This window comes from Leucoraja erinacea, chromosome 29 (genome assembly GCF_028641065.1).
Source record: "Leucoraja erinacea ecotype New England chromosome 29, Leri_hhj_1, whole genome shotgun sequence".
NCBI classification, from domain to species: Eukaryota; Metazoa; Chordata; class Chondrichthyes; order Rajiformes; family Rajidae; genus Leucoraja; species Leucoraja erinaceus.
This window is the reverse complement of record NC_073405.1, coordinates 15582531-15596709: the sequence shown is the minus strand read 5'-3', so window position 1 is coordinate 15596709 and position 14179 is coordinate 15582531. Positions and strand designations below refer to the sequence as shown.

Here is a 14179-nt window from a genome sequence, read left to right as displayed (position 1 = left end):
CTTTTGTCGCATGCTAACCAGTCAGCGGAAAGACAATACATGATTACAATTGAGCCATCCAGACACATGATAAAGGGAATAACATGAATAACAACGGTTGTGCAAGATAAAGTCCAGTAAAGTCCGATAAAGATTGTCGAAGGGTCTCCAATGAGGTAGATCGTAGCTTAGGAATGCTCGTTAGTTGTTGATAGGATGGTTCAGTTGCCCGATAACAGCTGGGAAGAAACTGTCCCTGAATCTAGAATATGCATTTTCATACTTCTATACCTTTTGGCTGATGTGAGAAGGGAGAGAGGAAGCTACAAGGGTGTGACTCAGTCTCGATTATGCTGGCAGCATTGCCGAGGCAGCCTGAGGTGAAAATGGAGTAAATGGAAAGAAAGATAGACACAAAAAGCTGGGGTAACTCAGCAGGTCAGACAGCCTAGAGAAAAGGAATAGGTGACGTTTCGGGTCGAGACCCTTCTGAGAAAGGAGGTTGGTTTGTGTGACAGTCTGGGCTGCGTCCACAATTCTCTGCAATATTGAATGGAGCTGTTCCAAAACCATGCTGTGATGCATCCTGATAAAATACATCCCACAACGTATCTGTAGAAGTAGGTGAGAGCTGTTGGGGACATGCCAAACTCCGAAGGAAGTGGAGGCGTTGGTGTGCTTTCTTGGCCATTGCATCAATATGGATGGTCCAGGAGTTATTTACTCTACTTCGGCACCGTCAATGCAAACCGGGGTATGTGTATCGCTTCTCTTCCTGAAGTCGATCACTATCTCCTTTGTCTTGCTGACATTGAAACGTTGTTGGCTCGACACCAGGTCACGAGGTTCCCAATCTTCTTCCTGTACTCCATCTCATTTTTATATCTGACTCACAACGGTGGATGCTGAGATCAACATTCAGGCTGTTTTCCCAAATGTCTTTTGAATGTTTTTGTTCTGCAGCTATCTAGACATATGGAGAGTACTCCATCACACTCTTCAATTACTGCTTTGGGCACAGAGAAGCTTCAGCTCTTTACAACCTACCCTACATATCGGTTGCCCTTGGAATTTATGTGGTTGTCCAAATAAGTTTATGACAGGTTTACGGAGCTTCCGGGATGCTAGTAGCAGATGGACACCATACTTAACAAAAGTAGCATGTGTAAGGCAGCATGAGATTCACAAGGTAAGTATGCACAGGAAGGAATCAATATAGTCAAACCACTTCACCTATTTCTTCACATGTATTTTAGTTCATTTTTTGGATGCAGTCATCCCAAAGGTCATCAGTTATTGCACATTCCAATTGTCCTTGGCAGATTGATTTTCTAGTCTATTTTGCAGTCACCCACATGACCATAGATTTTGTGCCACATTTATGCCAGAATGAGCAAGATTGAAACATTTCCTCTTAAAGATGGACTTGAAGGGTTTAAATGACAATCTAGCAGTTTCATGATTATCAATAGAAGACTAAAAATGACCGATTAATAATGGAATTAAATTCCACGATTAGTGCTCTGATTTTGCTGTCATTAGAGTCATGCAGCAAGGAAACAGACCCTTCGGCCCAACTTATCCATGCCAAACAAGAAGCACCATCTATGTTTGTCCCACCTGACCACGTTCGGCCCATATCCCTCTAAACCTTTCCTATCCAACCAGCACTACCATGCTCATGCACCAACCAACTCTACTTTGTAAGTTACTATATTTGAACTATTTAACTACAAAATCAAACAATATATTACAATGTCAAAACATATGCCTTGAAAATTGAAACTACATTATGTGCTGTAGCCCTGGGAGAGGAGTGGGAAGAGAAAGGAGTTCAGCTATTAATGAATGTCATCATTATAAAATGTGCAGGGTTTGCTTATTCGATCATCAGCTGGTCAGAAAAACCACAATAGTTCCTTTAAATCTCACAGAGTAAGTGATTGCTTAAATAAGTTAACTGTGCTTACTCAAGAACCCCTTTCAATCATCAATGGTTCCCAACACACCCAGTCTCTGAAAGGAGCCCAGTTGTCTAAGGGGAAGTCACATGAAACTTGTTTAAAATCTAGAGAAGTATTTTTAGTGCACGGAGGCAGCAAGTGGTGCACAAGCACAAACTAACCTTACACATATTCTCACTATTTCATAAACTTGAAACCTTTTCTAATCTTTCAAAGATTATTCTAACATGAATACTTTACTACAGTAACAATGGAATATAATTCAAATGTATGTGCTTTCTCCATTATATAAATATTTGTTTGATATTAAATGAACCAAAGGTTCATGCAGATGGTTGTAATGAGTAAAAGATTGGCAACAATTTGATTTCAAATCGGCAACAATTGTACAACAGGCAAAATGGCATGCCTCTGATTCTACATATTTTGAATAAGTGACATTGTACTTTAGTTATTGAACAACAAAGACTACCATGCTAAGTGGTTGGACAACAGTAAAAGCTTCCAGTTTCCCCACAATGATCTAGTTGTATCTTTAGGTTCACCCCATTCTGTTCAGTATTGTCACACAAAAGAAAAGAAAATACTTGAAATATAAAACATTGTTATTACACTGTGACACTTCTGTGATTTTGCATGGAAAATTCCATAGGATGTGGGTTCCTGCAGCATGGGTTAGAATTCAGCATGAAAGACTGGAGGAAAGGGAAGGAACAGAGAAATAAGTAAAACCCTAACTTAATTAAAAGCTAACTTGCTGAAATAAAGGAGTATCTTGGGAACCATGTTAAACATAGTGCCATTGGAATGTATACATATAAGAGAAGACAGATCAGAGTTTAGAAGAATGAAACTTTGTTACTCTGATTCTTTGTGTGGTACCACTGGTAAGCAACCGGTTAACTGCTGGAAAAATAAGCAGTTATAAATTCAGGAATTTGATTTAGCTAAAATCTATTGGTTTTACAACTTAGTGGACACATAAGAAGCAAATCATGGGAGCAAGAGAACATCAGGCAGAATCTTTAAGATAAGTCAAAAGGACTGACAAATATAGATACCTATAATTTCAGACTTTATACTATTCAAACTATCTAACCATCAGGCTATTAAACACTACAACCTCCATACATACACATACATAGAGTTTTTAACTTTTTTGGTGTTTATTATGCTGTCCACAGAGCACTACATTTACATATTGGTTGTGTTGCAGCAAGTAAGAATTCAATTTCTCCGTATCGGGGCATATGACAATAAAACACTCATGACGACTCTTGACTACAATGGGCTAATACAAGTCTCCAATGTTCTTTGAAAACGAGTTTTCAGATACGAGAATATATCAAATCCTGATTATCTAAAAATACATTCAGAAAATAGAATGCTTTTGTGCCCCGTACATAGCGCAATAATAACTGAGAAATCTGAATTTTATAATAGAAGTTAAGTGCTTGACACTTTTAGTTTTTCCAACCCTCCTCCCAACTCTTAGGGGGCCCACCATAGCCCAAATGAAGCATAATTTTAATTTTACTCATTGAAAATTTATGGAGTTTTTTTCAGATCTTTTTCTAAAGAACTTAATATTTGAGTGGACCTGACCCATGTACCTTTGGACTACCTGAAGCATGAAGTGAAATTGAAAATTTCAATGAAATGCCTGGGCTAAACAGTTTCATCACACTGAAGTCAGCTGTTTTGCCAAATGTCACTCAACACTATTTGAATTACCAATGGTTGCGTGAAAGTACAATTTAGCATTAAAAAAACAGCACATTACGGGCAACGAATAAAGACCTTCTTTTGAAGCTTCCTGGTCAATTCGTCAAAAATAAATCTTGTGACAGACATTGACAGCTGTACCTTTACCTGCTCAATTTTAAACTCTCTGTCAGCTCCTGGTGTACCATCACATAATCTTGATCTGAAAGGAGTCTAATGATGTTACACAGGAATTTGGATGTATTCTAAACAATGGCACAAGATTATCAGTTCAAAGTTACTACTAGGTGTAACTGAGGCCACAATGATATCTTCATCCCTCGGATACCAATGGTCCTATTTAATCGACCTTTTCAATTGAAGCAACTCCAGTTCCCTGCTCAACTTAGTTTTGTTGTAAACATTAATGTTATTGCCCTTAATCTCAAAACGCAATGCTTTTCCAATGCTCAGCAACACATTGCTTTGCCAGAGATGGAGATAAAAGTAATCTATACACTTATATAGCAGATTCAAAATAAAGAAATATAGTCCATTTTTTAGGACTTCAAAATTTAAAAGAAGCAAATTTACACACTGTGCATCAGTGCATATCTACTTAAAGATAAATTAATACGCTTCTTACATATATATATATTTTGTGTTTCAGTTTGTGTGTTTTTATTGGGTTCAATTAAACCACGTAATTCCAATGCCCTAATTATATCATGCATGGAATGATCATATATTAAAGCAGCACCAAGTATGAATCTCATTCTACCGGTTCATATCCAGTGCGCATGATAAACACTTAAAGATAGACCTTATTTTATTCTCAAGGAATGTTACAAAACGTGATGGCATGGAAATAAATGCAAACATGATTGTCAGTATTACAACCTGAACATGCTGGATGCAGCAACTATTACAACATGCAGGTCAACGTCAAATCACTGCAGACAATGAAATGTTAAATTGCACAAGCATTCAACGAAAGCTTTGTCAATGCAAAATGTCTTCATTTTGCTCTCTAAGTCCCAATATCATTCTGACGAATCGGAACAGCAACCATTCTAAATATTTCTCAGCAGCCTGTTACAATTCAAATTCATAAACTTTTGTATCCCAAGGACTTCAAAATGTCTATTCTAAGCATGAGCTAGATAGTTTTCCAAATATTGTCTCAGCAGCCTGTTACAATTCAAAGTGATAAACTTTTTTATCCTAAGGACTTAAAAATAAAAGAGAATATAAACAACTTTTTATGGCAATCTATACACTGATTTCATGTGATTTTGGTAATTGAAGCCTCAAAACTGTTTGCTCTTTCACATTTCCAGCTTTCTCATTTGGAAAACACTCTGATCTATCTTTCTTTTATTCCAAAGTGTGCTTCTGTCACAACTTTTCCTGCTCACTCAAATTACCAATAACCCATCACGATTTTGTTGCTGCACATTGATTACTGTGTCAACTAACTTAAGACCAGCAGCAAAAAACTGGGCAAATAGTACTGTATCCTTTTATTTAATCCATTTCAAAAATCACAGAAAGGCTGTAGGAAAAAGGGAAAACATTAATTCAATAAATGGCTGTGGAACACATCCAAGTCTCCAGCGCTGGCATAGGCTTAATTTGCAAGCAGTATAATTTCCCCACGTAGGTGGACTCTTCATCGAATCCAACAGCGAACAACCAACTACTGCAGGCTTTCCAGCTTTCAGGTGGAAACTTTCAGGTGGAAACAAAGTAGCATTAGCAAATTTGCAGATGACACAAAGCTGGGTGTCAGTGAGAACTGTGAGGAGGATGCTATGAGAATGCAGGGTGACTTGGACAGGTTGGCGGAGTGGGCAGATGCATGGCAGATGAAGTTTAATGCGGATAAATGTGAGGTTATCCCCTTTAGTAGCAAAAACAGGAAGGCAGATTACTATCTAAATGGCGTCAAGTTGGGAAAAGGGGAAGTACAACGGGATCTGGGGATCCTTGTACATCAGTCTATGAAAGTAAGCATGCAGGTACAGCAGGCAGTGAAGAAAGTGAATGGCATGTTGGCCTTTATAACAAGAGGAGTCGAATATAGGAGCAAAGAGGTCCTTCTGCAGTATACAGTGCCCTAGTGAGACCACACCTGGAGTATTGTGTGCAGTTTTGGTCCCCTAATTTGAGGAAGGACATTCTTGCTATTGAGGGAGTGCAGCATAGGTTTACAAGGTTGATTCCCAGGATGGGGGAGACTGTCATATGCTGAGAGAATGGAGCGGCTGGGCTTGTACACTCTGGAGTTTAGAAGGATGACAGGGTCTTTCATTGAAACATAAGATTGTTACGGGTTTGGACACGCTAGAGGCAGGAAACATGTTCCCGATGTTGGGGGAGTCCAGAACCAGGGGCCACAGTTTAAGAATAAAGAGTAAGCCATTTAGAACGTAGACGAGGATATACTTTTTCCACAGAGAGTTGTGAGTCTGTGGAATTCTCTGCCTCTGAGGGTGGTGGAGGCAGGTTCTCTGGATGCTTTCAAGAGAGAGCTAGATAGGGCTCTTAAAAATAGCGAAGTCAGGGAATATGGGGAGAAGGCAGGAACGGGGTGCTGATTACGGATGATCAACATTAAATGGCGGTGCTGGCTCGAAGTGCCGAATGGCCTACTCCTGCGCCTATTGTCTATTGCCTATCCTGCTCGGACTGCTCCAGCTTCAAGCACAGCAGTCCACTTTCAAAAGAATGAGAGAAACTGATTGCCTATTAAAGTGGAACTTTAAAATGTAAGTGCTTTTAAAAAGGGTATGTAATTTAGTTGTTTAAATATAAAATAATTCTAATGCTTGTACCTCTTTTCAAGAAGGGCTGGAGGGAAAATGCTGGGAACTATAGTCCGGTGAGCTTTACATCTGTAGTTGATAAGTTACTGGAGAGTATTCTGAGGAATAGGATGGAAGCAGAGGGTAATGGTGGAAGGTTGCTTCTCAGACTGGATACCTGTGACTGCGGTGTGCCTCAGGGTTCGGTGCTGGGCCCGTTACTGTTTGTCATCTACATCAATGATTTGAATGAGAACATAGGGCAAGATTAGCAAGTTTGCTGATGATACAAAAGTTAGTGGTTTTGCAGATAGTGAAGATGGTTGTGAATGATTGCAGCAGGATCTGGATCGATTGGCCAGATGGGCGGAGGAATAGTTAATGAAATTTAATACAGGGAAGTGTGAGGTATTGCATTTTGGGATGTCGAACAAGGGCAGGACCTACACAGTAAATGGTACGCCACTAGGTAGTGTTGTAGAGCAGAGGGATCTAGGCGTGCAGGTGCATGGTTCCTTGAAGGTCGAGTCACAGGTAGATAAGGTAGTCAAAAAGGCTTTTGGCACTTTGGCCTTCACCAGTCAGAGTATTTAGAAGTTGAGAGGTCATGTTGCAGTTGTAAAAGTGCAGTTGGTGAGACCGCATTTAGAATATTGTGTTCAGTTCTGGACACCATGTTATAGGAAAGATATTGTCAAGCTTGAAAGGGTTCAGAAAATATTTACGAGGATGTTGCCAGGACTAGAGCGTGTGAGCTATATGGAGAGGTTGACTAGGCTGGGTCTCTATTCCATGGAGCGCCGGAGGATGAGGGGAGATAATCTTACAGTTGTATACACAATCATGAGAGGAATAGATTGGGTAGATGCAGAGTCTTTTGCCCAGAGTAGGGGAATTGAAGACCAGAGGACATAGGTTCAAGGTGAAGGGGAAAAGATTTAATAGGAATCCGAGGGGTTACTTTTTCACACAAAGGGTGGTGGGTGTATGGAACAAGCTGCCAGAGGAGGTAGTTGAGGCTGGGACTATCCCATCGTTTAAGAAACAGTTAGACAGGTACATGGATAATATAGGTTTGGAGGGATATGGACCAAGCGCAGGCAAGTGGGACTAGTGTAGCTGGGACATTGTTGGCTGGAGCGGACGAGTTGGGCCGAAGGGCCTGTTTCCACACTGTATCACTTTATGACTCTACAACTATAACAACCTGGCTCTCAATATCAGTAAAACCTATGAACTGATTGTGGACTTTGGAGGAGGATCCGCAATCCTGTATATATCAACGGGACGATGATGGAGAGAGTCAACAAATTCCTGGGCGTGGATATTTCCAAAGATCTTTCCTGGGCTCAGCACACTGATGCAATTCTAAATAAAGCACATCAATGCCTCTACTTCCTGAGAAGATTACGGAGATTTGGAATGTCACAGAGGATTCACTTGAACTTCTACAGATATGCAGTACAGAGCACATTGACTGGTTGCATCATGGCCTGGTTCGGCAACTTGGAAAAGACTGCAAAAAGTTGTGAACACTGCCCAGTCCATCATCGTCTCTGACCTCCCCACCATCGAAGGGATTTATCGTAGTCGCTGGCTCAAAAAGGCAGCCACCAGAGACCCACACCATCCTGGCCATGCACTCAATTCACCCCTGGAAGAAGGTACAGGAGCATGAAAACTCTATGATTCAGGAACAGCTTCTTCCCTACAGCCATCAGGCTATTAAACACGACAACCTCATATAATCTCTGAACTTCAATAGACTATTATTAATATTATAATTATTATTGCACGACTATTGTCTGTTTTTTGAGTATGTGTCTGTGTATATATATACATACACACATGTATGTGGATATATAAATATATGTGTGTGTGTGTGTGTGTATATATACATACTCTCTCGTTTAACACATTGTTTACAGTGTACTATGTTTACATATTCTGTTGTGCTGCAGCAAGTAAGAATTTCATTGTTCTATCTGGGACACATGACAATAAAACACTCTTGACTCATTAAACCCTTGTAGGTTCGTTTCAGAATGAATATTTAACCCAGTTAAAGATTTCTGTTTTTTCCTTAAATTGTCTTTTATTCCAGAATCATGTTCTTTCAGCTTGCACTCAAATGTATCACATTTACATTATATGTATGCATGAGTTAAAGTAAATCGGTTTTAAATGAACCTCCATACTCAGAGTATCAGCTCGCTGTGAAAGGTTACTCTGGATAATAAAGAGATTTTCATAAAAGATTCAGATATTATAGCAGAAATTGGTAGCTAACACGGATATTGTCTATCTATCAACAAAAGCAAAAGATATCAATTTTTGATTGTGGGATTATGATCATTTACTACAAATTCCTTGGGACAAGAAGAAAGTGATTTAACAAGAAAATAATTGATACATGTTCAACTACCAAATCATAAAATTGGAACTATATTGACTCATGAAAAAGCAATAAAGTATAATATTTCCTTGCTATTACATTGCAATTATTGAAAAGAAGCAAGTCAGTGTTCTGTGACAATGACTGAACAAAAAAGAGTTCAATATCTTATCAAATTAATCAAGATGAGAAAATAGGTTTATTGTTAATGATGCTTAATAGTCAATAAAGAGTAGCACGCAACCCCATATTAGAATAGAAATTCCACACATTGCTAGTTGACAACCAAAGCAACCATTAACTAATGCAGTAACGAATGACAAAATTTAAATTGGAGTATGGTACAACATAGAGCCTGAAATATAAATATGTATCTTTCAATTCTGTAAAAATATTTTGTGTGCACACAAAGAATCCTCCTCCCTTGCCTCCTCTTTCTTCTCATCTGCCCTTACATCTTTGCCATCCCTTCTACCCTCTGCTTTCGGACCTGTATTTGTAATTTTAGTTATTTGAGCATCTAAATGGCAATGGACAGTGTGACTTGATTTCTCATCTACCCTTGCAGCCTTTCCATCCCTTCTCCCTGGAACTCTCACCTATATTAGTGATTTAAGTTACTTGAGCGTGTGAATGGCAATGGAAAGCTTAACTGGTTTTGTCATCACGCTATCCACTGACAGGGACCCACACCTACACATGCACGTACACACACGTTATGTGTACAACCAGGAATTTACAGTAATAGTACAATAAGCAATGTCATTAAAACCAGATTAGCTGGTTACCAACTGTTGCCTTTGGTGGTTTACTCTCTGAAAGGTGGTTGTTACATTCACAACGTAACACTAGTGATTAGACTACAAGAATGCTTCTTTTGCACAAAACAGCTTGGGGTAACCTGAAAGAGATGCAAAAAGTGATACATAAATAGTTTTCTGCTTTGGAAACTAAACGTTGCTCTCTGCTGATAGCTGTTCTCGCACCAGGGGAAATGTACAATCACTATTCAGTAACAGGCATTCACATTATACGATAAAGTAATTCAGCATTAGCTCACCTGGGCCTTTGGAAGTTGCCAGTACAAAAGGATCACTACTCCCAAAAGGGTCAGCCTACAATTAAAGATAAAGTTAATTAACATGCTTTACGATTGCAATTTCTTTACAAATCTGATCCAACTGCCAATGTTATATTCAGAATAACAAAGTGTTGATTATCTTGAGGGATCTGTGTAAATTAAGCAGTTCCCAGCTTAAAGAAACAGCCACTGGAAAACCCAAAATTAAAATTCATTAATGTAATCCAGAATCTGGAATACCCACAGCAATTGCAGAGCCCTATTAATCATAGATATCAGATTAAATTTAAGTTAATATTAAGCAAATATGTTTAACAAATACATACATTTGGGGGATTCCAAGAGAAAGATACTGTAGCCAACATTAACATTCTCTCTGATTCAAGTGACTGAATTCATTGGCCATTCCAGAAACAAACTAAACTAATATTTGAGGGAATGCTACATTATTGGAGATGTAAACTTTCAAACAGACTAAATCTGTGAAACTAAAACTTTGGTGGTACACAACCCAAAGACAATACTTAGCGCCAGCACAAGGGAGTTTTCCCGTGACCTGGCAAATAATTATCTGTAAAACAACAACATTGATCATTGTCTCATTGCTATCTTTAGGATCCAATTGAGTAATCAACTGCAAATTACTCAGAATATCTCAAAGTCTTGAAAAGCTGGGAAGACAGTTCTTACCAATCATTATTGACCTAGTGCCTGCATTTCTAACATTGCATTGCTATTAACTTTGTTATTAAAGGTGACAAATTTGCTATACATAAACCTATTTCAACACAGACCTTCTCCAGATGTATTATGTGTAGTGTCTGCTACTTGGGCACACATCATCCCAATAGATTATCAATATCACTCAGTATAGAGGCAACACAAAAATAGAGAATGAAGAAAACAGCAGTATCTATTTTATAATTTATTTGCATTTCCCCAAATATAGCATCCTTGATCCTTCTGAGAAAAGTTCATCTAATTTTCTTAGTTCGCTCGTTTTATACTGAAGATTCATTGGAATATATATCTAGAAAAATAATGGTCCCATATGGCAAAACCAGGAGAGGACAATGTTTTGATATTTTTTTATTTACTTTAGCATTGCACTGCATAGCAGTGAACAGCCAGGATCGGGGCTTGATTCGGTCAGGAGGAGAACGCTGCAATTAGTATCTGAGGCAAAAGAGTTTTGAGAGAAGAGGGGAAGATTACCATCACTTCCTGAAAAGAAAGGCAGAGGCTAAAACTGAAAGAAGACTGGGAACAGATCATCAGAAAGGGTCCGACAGACCATTAGGGAGGTTTATCGAAACAAATGAGCACCGAGAGATAGGCTGCTTTCCATGCTGATGGAAACTCTTCTCTTCCCTCTGCACAGAAATGAATCCTTTAACTCACTCTTAAACCAACAATAAACATTCAGTTACACTAACCTACACTAATCCCATTTTGCTTTCCCCACATCTATCTATCTATTACATAAATAAAACTCTGATCTTCTGCTCTTCCGGTTTCGCGTTTCTTTCTATTTATGCAAAACCAGTACATGATAGCGCTACGATTTTTCGCCACCTTACTCATCATTCTCCTGAACTACAAGGGCAACAAGTTTTGTTCCGATTGATAGTATATTTTCATAGTTATTAACGTTTAAAAACCTTAAAAACCGCGCATGTGCAGATTGATCTCCTCTCCTGTCAGTCGCCACACAGATTGGTCTCCTCTCCTGTCAGTCGCCGGGACAGCGACGCCCCTTCCTGCACCATCGCCGCACTGATTGACCGGATCCGCTGCCAGTCACGGGCGGCACCCGCCTCGCCTGGCGAGGAGAATACAAAGCTGAAGGAGCGGAGCGAGCATCACTAATGCTCCGCCGGCTGGAGCTGCATCTGCAGGCGCCTCCGTGGCGCCGAGCAGGCAAGCAGTCAAGCCCACTTCACGGCCTCCATGGTGCCAAGCCGTGGGCGCTGTTGGCCGCTACGTCCGATCCGGGCTTCTACCCCCAAGGCCCCGGCCGGGGTTCTATGTAGTGATCCAGGAGGCATCGAGAAAGTGGCGGCGAGGCCTCGCGCCGATGAGGCCGTGCCGGTGGTGGGGCCTCACGGCGATGGAGCCGTGGTGTCGGTGGGGCCTCGCGGCATCAGCGGGGCTTCGCGGTGGCGGTGGGGCCTTGCCAAATTTCAAAATGCGCGAAGAATTCTATCTCTTCCTCTTTTTTCATTTTTTCCTGTCTCATGTCTGGTGCGGGAGAAAGGGGAATGGAGAGGAGGGGGGAGTGGGGGAGGTAGGGAGTGGGGAATAGAGGGAAAGGAAGGCAGTGGAGGAGATGAGGAGGGATAGTGGGGGTATAGGGGGAAGTGAGAAGAGGGGGAAAGAGGGATAGGAGGGGGGTTGAGAGGGGAGAGGAGTTATGGAGAGAGGGACTGAGGGCAGGGGAAAGGAGAGGGAGAGGTGAGGGAGGGATTGGGGAGGGGAGGAGGAAAGGGGAAAGAAGAGGGAGAGTGAAGAGGAGGGGGAGGGAGTGCTGGAGGATATGGGGAAATGAGCTACGCCTGCGCATTTGGGGGCTATGCGTGAGTGGTGGAATATTACGTTGGGGGAATGGGTTGCGTTGGGGGAACGGGTGAGTGGTGGAATATTGCATTGGGGGAGCAGACCCAATGAGTCTGCACTTAGTCTAATTACCCATTAAATCCCCCACATTCTTCACTAGGAGCAATTAACCAACAAACATGCACATTTTGGGGATGTGGGAAGAAGCTGGAGCACCCAGAGAAAACACAACAAATTCTCAGTGGGTAAATGCAAACTATACTCGGACAGCTCCTGAGGTATGGAACCCAGGTCAGGCAACAGCTCTACTTGCTATGCCACTCTATCAGCGTTAATTAAAAGCCTGGCTGTTAACATTTAATGTTGGTTTCTCAAGTGGTTGTGAGGCATTGGAGTTGGGAGTTGGTTACAATGGAAATGGGTTTAACATTGCTTTTAAAGGATTGAGGGAAGAGATAAATCTCAGTGGGTGAACCAAGGATATACAGGCCACATTTAACATCTTTGACACTATGGACTTGAATGTTTGAGGACACACAAAAACATTACACAAGTTATTAGAGCCTGGACTACACTGTGGAGGATTATAGTGGAGACAGATTCATCTGTAGTGTTCCAAACAGGAACTGGATAAGTACCTAAAAGTAAAGGGGCTGTGGGAGAAGCAAGGGATAAGGACTAGCTGCATTGCTCTTGCTGAAAGCAAACTATACAGATTTTATTGGCTGACTGGCGTCCTACAACCACTCTGAGATTCTGTTGAGGCTTAAAGATTTACATTTGTCAGGCAGCAGCAGTCACACCCATAAGCCCAAATTTGGAACTTCTCGTAAATGATGCAGAAAGGAAATTCTACAATTATTTTTATTAAATGGAAGATATTAGCAATAATCTATGCATCATTCCTTTCAAAAGGTAAATTCCCGTAAAGGTGATTGAAGCCTACCACTCTGAAAATCAGAGTCATTTATTGTTAAGATTGTTAAGGGCTTGGACATGTTCCCGATGCTGGGGGAGTCCAGAACCAGGGACCACAGTTTAAGAATAAGGAGTAAGCCATTTAGAACGGAAACGAGGAAACACTTTTTCTCACAGAGAGTGGTGAGTCTGTGGAATTCTTTGCCTCAAATGGATGTTTTCAAGAGAGAGCTAGATAGGGCTCTTAAAAATAGCGGAGTCAGGGGATATGGGGAGAAGGCAGGAACGGGGTACTGATTGGGGATGATCAGCCATGACCACATTGAATGGCGGTGCTGGCGTGAAGGGCCGAATGGCCTACTCCTGCACCTGTTGTCTATTTGACAACCTACTGCTGGACTAAAGAAATGAAATGCAGAAGTTACATACACAGTTTAGAGCAAATATTGAAGCTCAACCACTTTTTTATTGATGTTTGTTTCAGTTAGGTTACGAGCAGTTTTAATTCAAATGGAGATATTATTTGAAGGTCCAGTGCAGGTTTACCAGAATGAAAGTTTTGAGGCCAGGTTCATAGCCAAGGGCTCATATTCCCTTAAACAATCAGGAATCAGCACTTTGCTAAAGGATGTGTAGGAAGGAACTGCAGCTGCTGATTTAAACCGAAGATAGACACTAAAAGCTAGAGTAACTCTCAGTGGGACAATGGCACAGGATGCCTGTCCCGCTGAGTTACTCCAGCTTTTTGTGTCTATCTTTGCATAAAGGACGATTG

At 40.7% G+C, this 14179-nt stretch overlaps 1 protein-coding gene across 9 annotated transcripts in view; it reads right to left on the bottom strand.

Annotated features, from left to right (window-relative positions):
- The window catches only part of eps15l1a (epidermal growth factor receptor pathway substrate 15-like 1a), a 231422-nt gene that overhangs the window by 109298 nt on the left and 107945 nt on the right, over window positions 1–14179 (bottom strand). For all 9 annotated transcript variants that reach the window (XM_055658739.1, XM_055658734.1, XM_055658732.1 and 6 more), the window contains one exon: window positions 9910–9964. In XM_055658739.1, coding sequence (XP_055514714.1) covers window positions 9910–9964 — 55 coding nt within the window. The remainder of the gene's footprint in view (window positions 1–9909; window positions 9965–14179) is intronic.